General features: G+C 34.0%; 1 protein-coding gene, 2 long non-coding RNA genes and 1 pseudogene across 3 annotated transcripts; 1 reads left to right on the top strand and 3 right to left on the bottom strand.

Annotated features, from left to right (window-relative positions):
• The first annotated feature begins 1,309 nt into the window (after positions 1-1,309).
• Positions 1,310-2,703, top strand: LOC129872142 (uncharacterized). Its single transcript, XR_008762470.1, has 2 exons — positions 1,310-1,582; positions 2,506-2,703. It is a non-coding gene; the product is annotated as an uncharacterized LOC129872142 (long non-coding RNA).
• A 22-nt stretch (positions 2,704-2,725) lies between these two features.
• LOC129872129 (uncharacterized) lies at positions 2,726-4,705 on the bottom strand. Its single transcript, XM_055947021.1, has 3 exons — positions 4,226-4,705; positions 4,070-4,131; positions 2,726-2,982 (listed from the first exon to the last, which is right to left on the bottom strand). The coding sequence occupies exons 1-3, from the start codon at positions 4,443-4,445 to the stop codon at positions 2,818-2,820; spliced, it is 447 nt and encodes a 148-aa protein (XP_055802996.1). The 5' UTR covers positions 4,446-4,705; the 3' UTR covers positions 2,726-2,817.
• Positions 4,706-5,748: 1,043 nt separating this feature from the next.
• Positions 5,749-7,499, bottom strand: LOC129872139 (uncharacterized). The gene is made up of 3 exons (XR_008762467.1): positions 6,596-7,499; positions 6,237-6,323; positions 5,749-6,119 (listed from the first exon to the last, which is right to left on the bottom strand). It is a non-coding gene; the product is annotated as an uncharacterized LOC129872139 (long non-coding RNA).
• Positions 7,500-7,805: 306 nt separating this feature from the next.
• Positions 7,806-10,451, bottom strand: LOC129872125 (uncharacterized; annotated as a pseudogene).
• Between the last annotated feature and the right edge of the window lie 1,513 nt (positions 10,452-11,964).

Raw genomic sequence — 11,964 nt, 5'->3', positions numbered from 1 at the left:
AAGAGAATGGGGAATTATATTTTTATTTCTGATTTTGTTAACGTTTTGAGGATCAATAGAAGTGGGCTGCTGAGAATATGGCAAGTCGTTCTTTTATGCAATTTTAATTGCTTGGACTAGTTGCACAAAAGGCAGTAATCGGTGAGGCTCTTCAATGAATTTTATGTTCCTTTGTTTGCTACTTCTGATGATGAGGGCATATGCTTTATATGAAAATTGATATACCTTTTCTCCTCTTAGTATGATGCTCCATTCTAGTATACACAGGAATGAGGATCAATAAAGCAGGCCAAGTAATTTTGGGGGCGAAGCATAATTGATAGATTGTTTCCTGATGTTGCTATTGTATTTATTTATTTTCTTAGGTGCAATTATGTTTGGAGATGCATTGTTTCCTTCAGAATGTTATCTCATTGTTGAGGAGTTGAAGAAGACTTCATTGTGTTTTCAAGTGAATGGAAAATTGCATTTCAGGAAATATCTGCGTTGGAACTGCATTTGATGGTATGTTTGGGAGGAATTCCATATTATTAATGACTGCAATATCTTTTCATTTGTAAGTGTGCTCATGGGCTATTAACTTTCGTCCCTCTTTTGCCAACTTGGGTGCTTTGCATGAGCAGATTTCTAAGTTAGGTTCGTGGAGTAAGAGTTCCTCCGAGGCATGGCATGGATTACATCGGCATGAAATCAACCTAGAACGTGCAGCAAAGCGACTAGATCGGCCGTATCCTAGTGTCTAAATGCTCTCGTGAATATACCTGATTTGGTTCTGCTTGCTACCTACTAATTTCACTCTGAAGATATCCAGTGTGCAATCATTAGATTGAAGGATAATCTGGATATGAAGCACAGTACATATATACAAATTCAAAAAATAAATATTTACTAAATGTAACACTTACCTTTGGTGGCAGCAACACTCAGACACTCGCACATACATACACACATGAAAGCATTTCACTGTTGTGCCATCGTGTAGTTTTATCACTTTCTTTTCTCTTAAGCTACTTTTGGAAAACGTTGATAAGAATATAGTTGTTAAAGTATCCTCCTCCTAATCTATTGTTATCCCATTCCTTGCTCCTCTTTTCAGATATACCTGTGAATTATGAGATCCGCAGAAAGAGCTACAGGGCCCAGAGTTGCAAAGCGACACTTGAACTTCCTTCCCCGCAGCCAAAAAACTAAGTGGAGAGTGCAGTATCAGGAGAGAGACTCGATCTTCACAGAATATTCTGGGGGGAAGTGCTTCTGAAAAGCATGATGCCGATTCCAGATTCCTCTGCCAGATCGATAGTTCAAGTCGGTAAATTGATGGTTCTCTTGCTCATTGCAGTCAGTGTCAACTGGAAATACAGAAACTTTACGCAACCCCCCTTTCATCTAATGTTTTGCCTATAGAAGATGATTTCCTGGATAACAAATTCAGTGCTTCGGTTATAAATCAGACTGCCTATTAAGTATGCTAACACTGTTGATTTTTGACACTATTCTAGAGACTAAAGAGCTTTTGTGGATACTTTTTTATGTATCCTTGTTTAAATGTGGAAAACACAGCTTGATAGGCAATTCTTCTCAGGTTAGTTATTCCATTCTGAGGTATCAATAACAGTTCTGTGCTCCGTCTTGTTGAAAGAAAGAAGGATTTTTGAGGGTTTAAGCCTTTCAAGTGTCATTTGTGCGCATTGTTTCTTAAGGTCCATTTTATGTTTTAATTGGGTTGATTAAAGCAAGAGAATCATGAATTGTAACTTAAAAGCGAAGAGCTTATTTGTTCTAATACCATCAGCTCTAGCGGTTCTCTCTTTTTGAATTATAAGGCCTTGAATAGCTTCCTACTTAATTTGGAAAACTATTCATGACATCATTCATGTTTTAGGAAATACTCCACTAGCTAACAAGATTCTCTTGCACGTGTTTCATAAGAAAATGATTGTTTTCTTGATAATACAAATTCACTGTATTTTGTGTACTAATCTAACTGATGTAGATTTGTTAGAATTTATTTACCAGGGGTTAGTTCATCACTCTAAGTAGCTCTCATATTTTTCTCCTTCATGTAACTCTAATCTTTCTCATGGAATCTTGCTTAAATGCCGTGTCATGTTTTCTGAATAATGTATTTGCAACCCACAACTTACTGATACAGATGGATCATCAATAGTACCCCCATTGAGACTTGGGTCCTGAATAAAAGACTTGCAGGAATAAGTTATATTTAATTTATCAATTTGGAGCCCTTGATGCTCTCTTGCCTCCGCCCACCCCCACATAGGAAAAAGAGAAAGATCAAGAAATTAGAACCAAAAGTGACTTAAGATATTTTTTTTTGTTCCTGATGTTTTTGTTTTCATTTGTGTTGGAATGATAACTTCAATATGGATAGAGTGGAACATATACAGAGGAATGAGGATCAATAGTAGCCATCTCATTTTGGAGTGAAGCATAATTGATGGATTGATTGCTGATGTTGCTATTCTATTTATTTGTTTATTTTCATAGGTGCAATTATGTTGGGAGATGCATTGTTCTTCAGAATGTTCTCTCATTGTTAGGAGTTGAAGCAGACTTCATTGTGTTTTCAAGTGAGTGAAAAATTACATTTCAGGAAATATTTGTGTTGGAACTGCATTTGATGGTATGTTTAAGAGTACTATATCATATTATACTAAAATTGTGAAGCTCCAATCTTCAAAGTTGGATTACGATTTTGCCCCTGCTTTAAATCTAAATATTATAAATCTAACTAATTAAACATTATATAATAATATTTTAATTATCTTTTGAATTGTAACTTATTTATTAGTAAGCCAATCAAAAGATCATTAAAATTACCTCTCCAAACATCTGGCTTACTTCAGGAGAGGTAATAAAATCACCTTCTGCGCCAAACACATCACGATTAATATAGAACCCTGCCTTTGGGTTCGTCAAGACTTCCTCCATATATTCGGCAACTGAGATGGGCCCGCCTCTGAACTGAAAACTTAACCAACTTGAGATACTGAATCTCGCTATAAGGAGTAAAACAAAAGATACAGATATCTGCAGACTCTCAGTTCACCAATGTATATTTGGCCAATATTATAACAGTTTTTTTACTTTTATCCACTAAGAAAAGGTTTCACCAGCAATTATCCCATACGAATCAGGGATATGGTCAATATGCTGACGCAGACTAGTAAAGAAATAAGGCGCTAGTTATTGATTGATTCATATATACCAAACTAGGATTAAACCTGATTGATACATCATTGTCTAGAAAAAGTAACAAAACTTCTACATCCTAGCTATCATCAATTCAACCATTTGAATGGTCGCCTCTAAGTTTGACCTCTTTTCCAAAATACTAATCATGGCCATGGGAGAGTTGAAATCTATAGTAATGCTGACTGGGGTGGGTCAGTAGAGGACAGGAGATCAACTTCAGGATGAGAAAAGATCGCTGAGGAAGTTGTAACATGGGAAAACCACGGAAAACACGACTTATTTGAATAACCCGGTGACCTATATACCAAACTAGGATTAAACCTGATTGATACATCATTGTCTAGAAAAAGTAACAAAACTTCTACATCCTAGCTATCATCAATTCAACCATTTGAATGGTCGCCTCTAAGTTTGACCTCTTTTCCAAAATACTAATCATGGCCATGGGAGAGTTGAAATCTATAGTAATGCTGATTGGGGTGGGTCAGTAGAGGACAGGAGATCAACTTCAGGATGAGAAAAGATCGCTGAGGAAGTTGTAACATGGGAAAACCACGGAAAACACGACTTATTTGAATAACCCGGTGACCTATATACCAAACTAGGATTAAACCTGATTGATACATCATTGTCTAGAAAAAGTAACAAAACTTCTACATCCTAGCTATCATCAATTCAACCATTTGAATGGTCGCCTCTAAGTTTGACCTCTTTTCCAAATAAATCAAACCTCGATACCACATTCATAAACTATGCAGAACTGCTACCAAATTCAACCCAAAATGGCAGAAATAAAGCACGGAAAGCAAATGCACACACAAGACATGCTCAAGTCGGAAGGGTGGAAATTTAAAACCTTTACAATGCTTTTAAGATGTTTAACAAGCTCGGAATCCGATGAAGGTTCATGTGAATGCTCTGCAGTTTACAAGGCAATTATCAAATCATCATAAAATAAGAATCCAGCAGGATAAAGAGTTGGAAATACTATGCACGTAGAAAGAGAAAGTACCAGGAGGATTATATAAGCCGGATCGGTCAATGGAGATTGCTGCAGAAGGGGGCGTGGGACTAACTTCGCTGTCCTCCAAGTGTTCGACAAAAGTACTGTTAGGAGATTGGGAAGTTGATGCAGGAGAAGAAGAACGTTGACGACACCATGAGAGTGAGGCGGAAGCACCAAACAGCGAACGACGCTGAGTTGAAGCCTGGAACACTAATCTTCTTAACATTTCGATGATTTTGGTCGAGCTCGATTGTTGAAAACTGACACTTGGACACTGGACGGTCTGAATTTTGTATACTCTTGAGGAAGCTTGCAGTACGAAACAAAAAATAACTAAATAAAACTATTTGACGTTGATGTAGTTCAGACGGTAGACCGCTCGCTTAGCATGGGAGAGGTACAGGGATCGATACCCTGCATCTCCTTGGAGTGACTTTTCTTGTATATCTTTTTCCTTTCTTTTCTTTGGACAGAGAAAAAGCCCAAAATAATCTCTTATATTTGGATTAAGACTCAAAGTCATCCTTGAGCTAATAGTCCCTCATCTTTGCAATATTGATGCACTTTTGGTCTTCCCTAAAAATTTTGCCTATTTTTTAAAATTAATTTTGTCCACAATTTTATGTATGGAATAATCAAACATCTTTTTATATATATTTAGTAGTAATAATAACTCCATGTGAGAGAAGGTGAGAAGAAAAACACATTTTCCTTTTCAAAAGGAATATTATTGGAGCTAAACTAAGAAAACATTGACATGTGACGTTGCAAGAAAAGAAAATTTTGTACTATTGCACGTGAAATTGACGTGATGAACCTCTCGAATTATAGCTGCAATAATATTTTTACTAAACAGAACAAAATTCTCACCTTCTCTCATATTAAATTATTATTTCTATTAAATATATAAAAAGACAAAATTGAATATTTCATACATGAAATTGTGGACAAAATCAATGTTAAAAAATAGACAAAAGTTTGGGGAGGACCAAAAGTTCACCAATATTGCAAACATGAGGGACTATTAATACTTCATGTTAAAATTTAAGAATGACTTTGAATCTTAACCCAAATATAAGGGACTATATTGGGCTTTTCCTCAAACTTTTCCTGTATATCATTTTCCTTTCTTTTCTTTGGACGAAACAATGTAACCATTTGGTGCCAAAAGCTAAAACCAGTAACGTACATATGCCATTTCAGTTTTATTAGGAGAAATAATAAAAAATATATGACATGATAGATAAACAAAAGAGCTTCCATCCTTGAAATTTTCCGGAAAGGGGCTTTGGTCATTGAAAACTTTCTCGTAATAACTTTTCAGTCAGTCACTCCATTGAATCCACTAATTCCATACACGTCAAACAATTAAAACGTTATGTTACAGTTTTTCCTGAATTTTTTTTGAGAAGGTTTTATAAAATAAAATAAAATAAAATCGAGAAAGTGTTTTTCCTGAATTCCGACACCAGACCAGTTTCGTAAGAGGGTGAATAAGAATGCATTAACTTAGAAAAAGAAGATATTGGTTCTAGCAAGAGGATGAATAAGAATATATGAACTTGGAAAAAGAAGATACTGGTTCTAGAAACTGCCTAGTTATTTATACAGTCCAAACACTAAAATCGCCAAAGAACGAGCATAATTCCAATTGAACTAGTGCCTCATATCTCCAAACCCATCAGTAGCCTATGGCTTAAAAGCAACAGCAGTGCAGTTGCCTTGCCAAAATTGTTTACACTCGCCTTCACAGTAGTCAGCTGATCCAACTGATGCTGAGTACCAGCAGTAATGGTGTTCTCTTTGGTGGAGAAGCTATGGGCCACCTCTGCGCCAACAGCAGTATTGAGGGGGCTGAGTGTGTGGTAGTATGATGCACTCAGAGTCCCCCTTGTCGTTCCTGATTTGTCAAGCATCATGACCAATACAAAACTTAAGCAACAGTGAGCAGTGATTTGATTTGAAACGTTTTCTTCTTGCAATGTCACTATTTGACAAATAAATGATAGTTGTTTACCTTTCCAGACCTTTGGTCAGGAACTCTGAAGCTTAAAATTGTCTTCAACCCAGGAGCAGCTTCATCAATTGTAATGGTTGTGAAAAGCTGACATCGATTACATAATTATATCAGATTTAAGTTCATTGTATAAGAGAAAGAAGAAGAAAATTAAGGTAAACAATTACCCAAAAAGTAAATACTAGTAAAGAAGGCTGCAAATATAAACATGGTATTATAAATCAGAAAACGGTTATCTGCTCACAAATATGTGTTGTCAAATAACCACTAAAGATGAAGAGAAAAAATCAGAAGAGCACCATACAAGAGTGAGATGACAAAATAAACAGGGAAATAGAGGAGAGAATTGCAGAACTCACATTGGAGCTTGTGTCTACTTTAATGTCAGCAGTAACATTCTTGTTCTTCAATTGAGTGTTGACATCAGCCAAAAACAAATCACCCTTCTTCAGTCTTGATGAAGTAATAACCTACTAGAACAAAGTAATTGCTCAAAAGGAGAACACAGAACAAAATATCTCACTACATCTAAGCAGTGTTATCAAAGGTGCGCTTGAAGCGTGCTTAAGCCCTGAAGCGAGCCTCAAAACATGTTGAGCGCTTCGCGTCGGTTAATGTGCACTTCAGTGTCGTCACCAAGGTTCTAAGACATATTTTTCCTATCTAATGAACCTCTTCTGAAGAGATGCACTAAACAATTGATAGTTCACTTTATCGTAATTATTTTTCAATTTCTGTGTTCATATATTTGTCATTCATGCTAATAAATTATTAGTCTTGGACTAAACATATATATATTTGTAATTTTTCTCCCTTTGCGCCTTTTTGCGCTTTCTGCTTTTGATAACATTGCATCTAAGCGAACTTTTTTGGCCATTATGTTGCAGATGAATTATAACTAAAGGGACTAATAGTTTACATAAAAGTATATTTCCTCATAGAGATCGGGCAATTAGCGCGAGGCAAAGTTGAGAGGACACTCAAAAGATGATAAAGATGCAGCAGACACAGACGCCACCAACAAAAGGTGAATTTCTAGTAACAATACCAATATAAACAAGTACCTCGACTTCCCACAATAATTATGCTATCCAGATACCACAAACACAATGTATACAAGGATATACAATTTTTTTTTATCTAAAGTGAATTGCAGTTAACAGAAAAAGTGCAGTTCAACGAGTCAACCTTCAATCACACAATGACACAGATAAACACAAAGAACTAAACCCCAGTTAAATTAACGTAACACACATGAATGAAAGAGATACTCACAGCTCCGGTGGCAGAGTCAATAGTAATTGTAAACTTATGGTCTGTGGTAATCCTTGTATAGAATATCTGATCTCAATGCAAAATAACAATATCAACAACCAAAAAAGACAAAAAAAAACATTGCAATTTACTGTGCAAACAACAAAAATAAATAAATAGATAGCACAAACAAGAGTCTCTGACTCTCTTCTATCACCTTTGCGCATAACAAAAACCTCCATACTCGAAATACATACACACACATAAACATATATTATCTCAGTCTGATAGTCTGGGATTATGAAAATTTGGGAGTTGGATATTCCTTTCAGAATTTTCTTTCTGATATGGAGAATTTGGTTTCAAAGAATTCATATTGGAGAGGTTTTGATCAAGATGAAAGTTTCTGACTCTGCTAATTGTTGCTGCTACAATACTGATTCTCAAGATACTTTTGAACATTTATTTATTAAATGCCCTATGGCTAATGAATTGTGAGAGCTGGTTGCAGGGACTATAGGGATTAAGGCCTTTTTTACAACTTAAACATACAATATGTTTCTAACAAAGACTTCTTTTAAACTTCTTCCATTAAAGGTAACGCTTTGCAATAAACTACTAAGTGAATGAAGTAAGTTTACAGCTTTGATCATGCCTCTTGCCACCACCACAGACAGGAGTGAAGTTGGCAAGTGCATGACAAAGTTAACAACATAGAAAGTAAAAGCCTCCAATTAGAAATTTAATCTGCTTGTCACAAAGTCCTCAAAAGTTAACCTTGCTTTAGTTTGGTGAGGATCATTACTCCCCTTTCTCGAAACAAACCTTGAATGTTTCTTGTTCCGACAAAACCCTCCGCCAAGTTGACTTTCATCATTCAATTTTATTGTTTTGGCAATTACTTGCTCAAGTCTCTTGTTCCACTCGTCTTTGACGCCTTGAGCATACAACCTCTGCGTTTTGTCCCCCTTGTTTTTCGGGCTTTCTTTGCGAAAAACTGCATTTCCTGAATCACTATCATAATTAGCATTATTATCATATTTCTGATAAAGTTCGGCATCAGCATCTTCTGATTGACCATTTATGGAATAGAGCTGGTACAACTGTTCAGTGTCTTCAAGTAATGCTATCATATACTGCAACAAGTATTTCCAGCCAGATGCAGGAGTAAAGCACCTTGCTAGAACTTCAGCACGATAATCAAGAAAAATATAAAGTAGTTCATCTTGGCTGTCAATATTCATTCGTTTTCTGTTTCCGAACAAAACTATATCTCCTAAACCATAAGTCAAAAATTCACATGATTCCAGCACAAGCTTCAAGGCTCATCTAGATACTTCTAAGACTGCAATATTAGTTGGAGCACAAGTTACTGTTCTACAATTGAGACTCTGAAGTGAAAACAACAATGCATCAACTGTCTTTGTTTTCCCTGTTCCAGGAGGACCCCAGATTAGCTTAGTCATGTTCTCATGATGGCAATACTTTGTCGCGTGACAATTCAGAACTACTTCTTGTTGGGAATCATCAAGATTGATTAACCAATTAGATGCAAGGATCTTTGATCTGCAAACTCTATACACTTCCCCTTGCAAACAGACATTACACTTTTCTTTACCCTACAAAAGCAATAGAAGAAGTCAAATATTTCATGTTATGAAATACAAGTAACAACTTGAAGAATTTGGTGATAGAAGGTCATCTAGTAGTGACGTGAAAATTCATAAGGAAATGTGAAGATGTATCATTCTGGTAAGACTGTTTGAGCAGAATAACAAATGAAAAAGGTATGAAGCTTACAGTCACATAAAAATCAGGCTCCAGTATTTTCTGAATAACTTTGGAGTTCTACCTTTCCAGCCCCAAGCTCAATGAACTCCAAATGTGTGTATCTGTCGTCGTATTTATAAGAGAGATTAAGAACAAAAATTCCTTCATATAACTTTCCCTAATGTCCTGTTCCACCAAGAAGGGTCTCGATGAGAAGACCTGGATCTTGATATAATCTTTCTCAATTGTCACTCGTTGAACCAGAGCAGTAGTGTAGGACATTGTGGGTCTGTTTAGATCATCGACACATGTTGGTCTTACATCGGTTATGGCAAAGAGATCCCCCATCTCATGTTCAAATGCTCTGTCATCACCACTACTCTCTTTCCTTTCCATCTCAATAATGTATAAGCATTTATCAGATGGCTTTTTACTCTCCACTTCCTCAATAGACAATATTTTGCGTATAGATTCATTTGCCACTTTATCAAAGCTAGAAGACAAATCAGCATGTGTTTCCTCTATAAGAGAAAAGACGAATGACTTCATATACAAAGCGATGGACTGAAATGTCGAAGGGATGTTCTTCACCTACACAATAACTCAAGATCATACTACTAGAATATACTTAAGATAGAGATACAAAAACAAAACACTGACAAAATTACACAAAGGAAAAAATAGCAGTAAAACAAACCTTGTCCTTGTAAAGGTCTTTATTAAGGACATCCTTAAAAGACCAAGAAAAGATGACGTCTATAAGTCTCTTTTCAAGAAGAATGGCTTCACCATCGTCGTCAGTTTCCATTTCTCTCATATTCTGCAAAACCCCATTGCATGATCACGGCATATAAGTCAAACAAGAAACATTCTAAGCCTATCAAACCATTTTTATTTCACATTCTGCAAAACCCCATTTCATTTTTCTTCTTTTTCTTGCAATACCCAATTTCAAATTATTATTTTCTTTCTTTTTCTTGCAAAACCCAATTTCAGTTGTTTTTTTTTCTTTTTCTTGTAAGACCCCATTTAATATATATGAAACAAAGTAGCAATGTTGTAAAATAGATAAATACAGAGAGAGATGAAGTAGTTAACTGTAAAGCACGACCGATAACTGCTGCATCCAAAAAGGGGTTTTAGCAGTGATTCTTGTTTTCTTGGAAGAAAGTAAAGCGCTTTGACAGCAAAGAGGCCAAGACACAAATTATATAAAGGTTTTCAACTATTTATAGTATGTCTAAAATATGTCCTTAACTATATATAATTATTAGATTTAATTTGTTAATTATTTAAGACATTATTCAATTTGGTTGTTAATTATATAATTATCATTTTTACGTTTTTTATTATATAATTATCATTTTTAGTTCTTTAACAATACAATTAGTGATTTTAGTCTTTTAAGTATTCAAAAACTTATCAAATTTGATCTCTGTCTATTTTTTATATAAATAACTTAGGTTTATATTGACGAAACTCATGCTTCCATGAAATTAATTTTTAATCGATTTTTTCAATTGTTTCTCTTTCTCCGTTATTTTTTCTTCAAATTACTCTTATGAAAAGAACTCTAACATCAACGATTCAAAATAAAATTAATGAGAAAATAAGATATAATTCATGATTTTAGTCGACGGAGGATAAAATGAAGCATAATATTATTGCTAATATTTAAATATTACATTTTCTTCTTTAGCGGTTAACGGCAATTAGCGTGAATTGTTTTAATTTTATTTTTCATACAAAAGAAAAATAAGAGATTTGATCTTATTACGCGAATATCTTTAAGTAAAATAAAACAAACAAAATAATAAAATCTATCTATTTCAAAATATAAAAAATCAAAAGAAATTGAGAATCTACAATTTTATAAATTTCAAATTCTAAAATATTAAACAATTTTCCTTCAATAAAGTCGTTAGAGTATAAAATTTGGAATCAAAATATATGAGTACAAAACTTTTAATTTTATTTAAATAATTTCCCTTCGATAAAGTCGTTAGAGTATAAAATTTGGAATCAAAATATATGAGTACAAAACTTTTAATTTTATTTAAATAATTTCCCTTCGATAAAGTCGTTAGAGTATAAAATTTGGAATCAAAATATATGAGTACAAAACTTTTAATTTTATTCTCATTGTAAGAAATCTGTTTCTATGAACATAGTGCTTTCTTTGATTTTTTTCATGTCTGATTTATGAACATATTTTTTTTTTGTACTTTATGACTCTGTGTGTTTTAGAATTATGAACAATTGCGATTTAAAAAGTGACTAATTATAATATATAATACATAATATTTAAAATGATTGTAATACTCAAGAATACAAAAAATATTTAATTTGTTGTTGTGTGAAGCATTGAATATTTTACTAGTTTAAGTTAAATAAAACAATACTAAATATTTTGAATGAAGATTACTGTCACAAGAGCTGAATGTACAGTTCAACTGCTAATTTGAAATACAGTTACTTTGGATTAAGTTCTATCTTTAAGTTTTAAGAAATCTATCCAGTAATGTATTAAATATTAATTTATAATCTTATAACTTAAGATTATGATTTCAAACCATAATCAACCTATGAAAATTGCACAATTAAGTAATTTGAGTTATATACGATGATAACAAATTTCAGATTATCAATGGAATAGGCTCTTTTTATTAAAAAATAAATAACTACTAAAATAAAAATTTACAAA

The sequence above is a fragment of the Solanum dulcamara genome, chromosome 11, assembly GCF_947179165.1.
Source record: "Solanum dulcamara chromosome 11, daSolDulc1.2, whole genome shotgun sequence".
In the NCBI taxonomy this organism is placed as follows: Eukaryota; Viridiplantae; Streptophyta; class Magnoliopsida; order Solanales; family Solanaceae; genus Solanum; species Solanum dulcamara.
The sequence above is the reverse complement of the archived record's forward strand: the minus strand, read 5'-3'. Positions and strand labels throughout refer to the sequence as shown.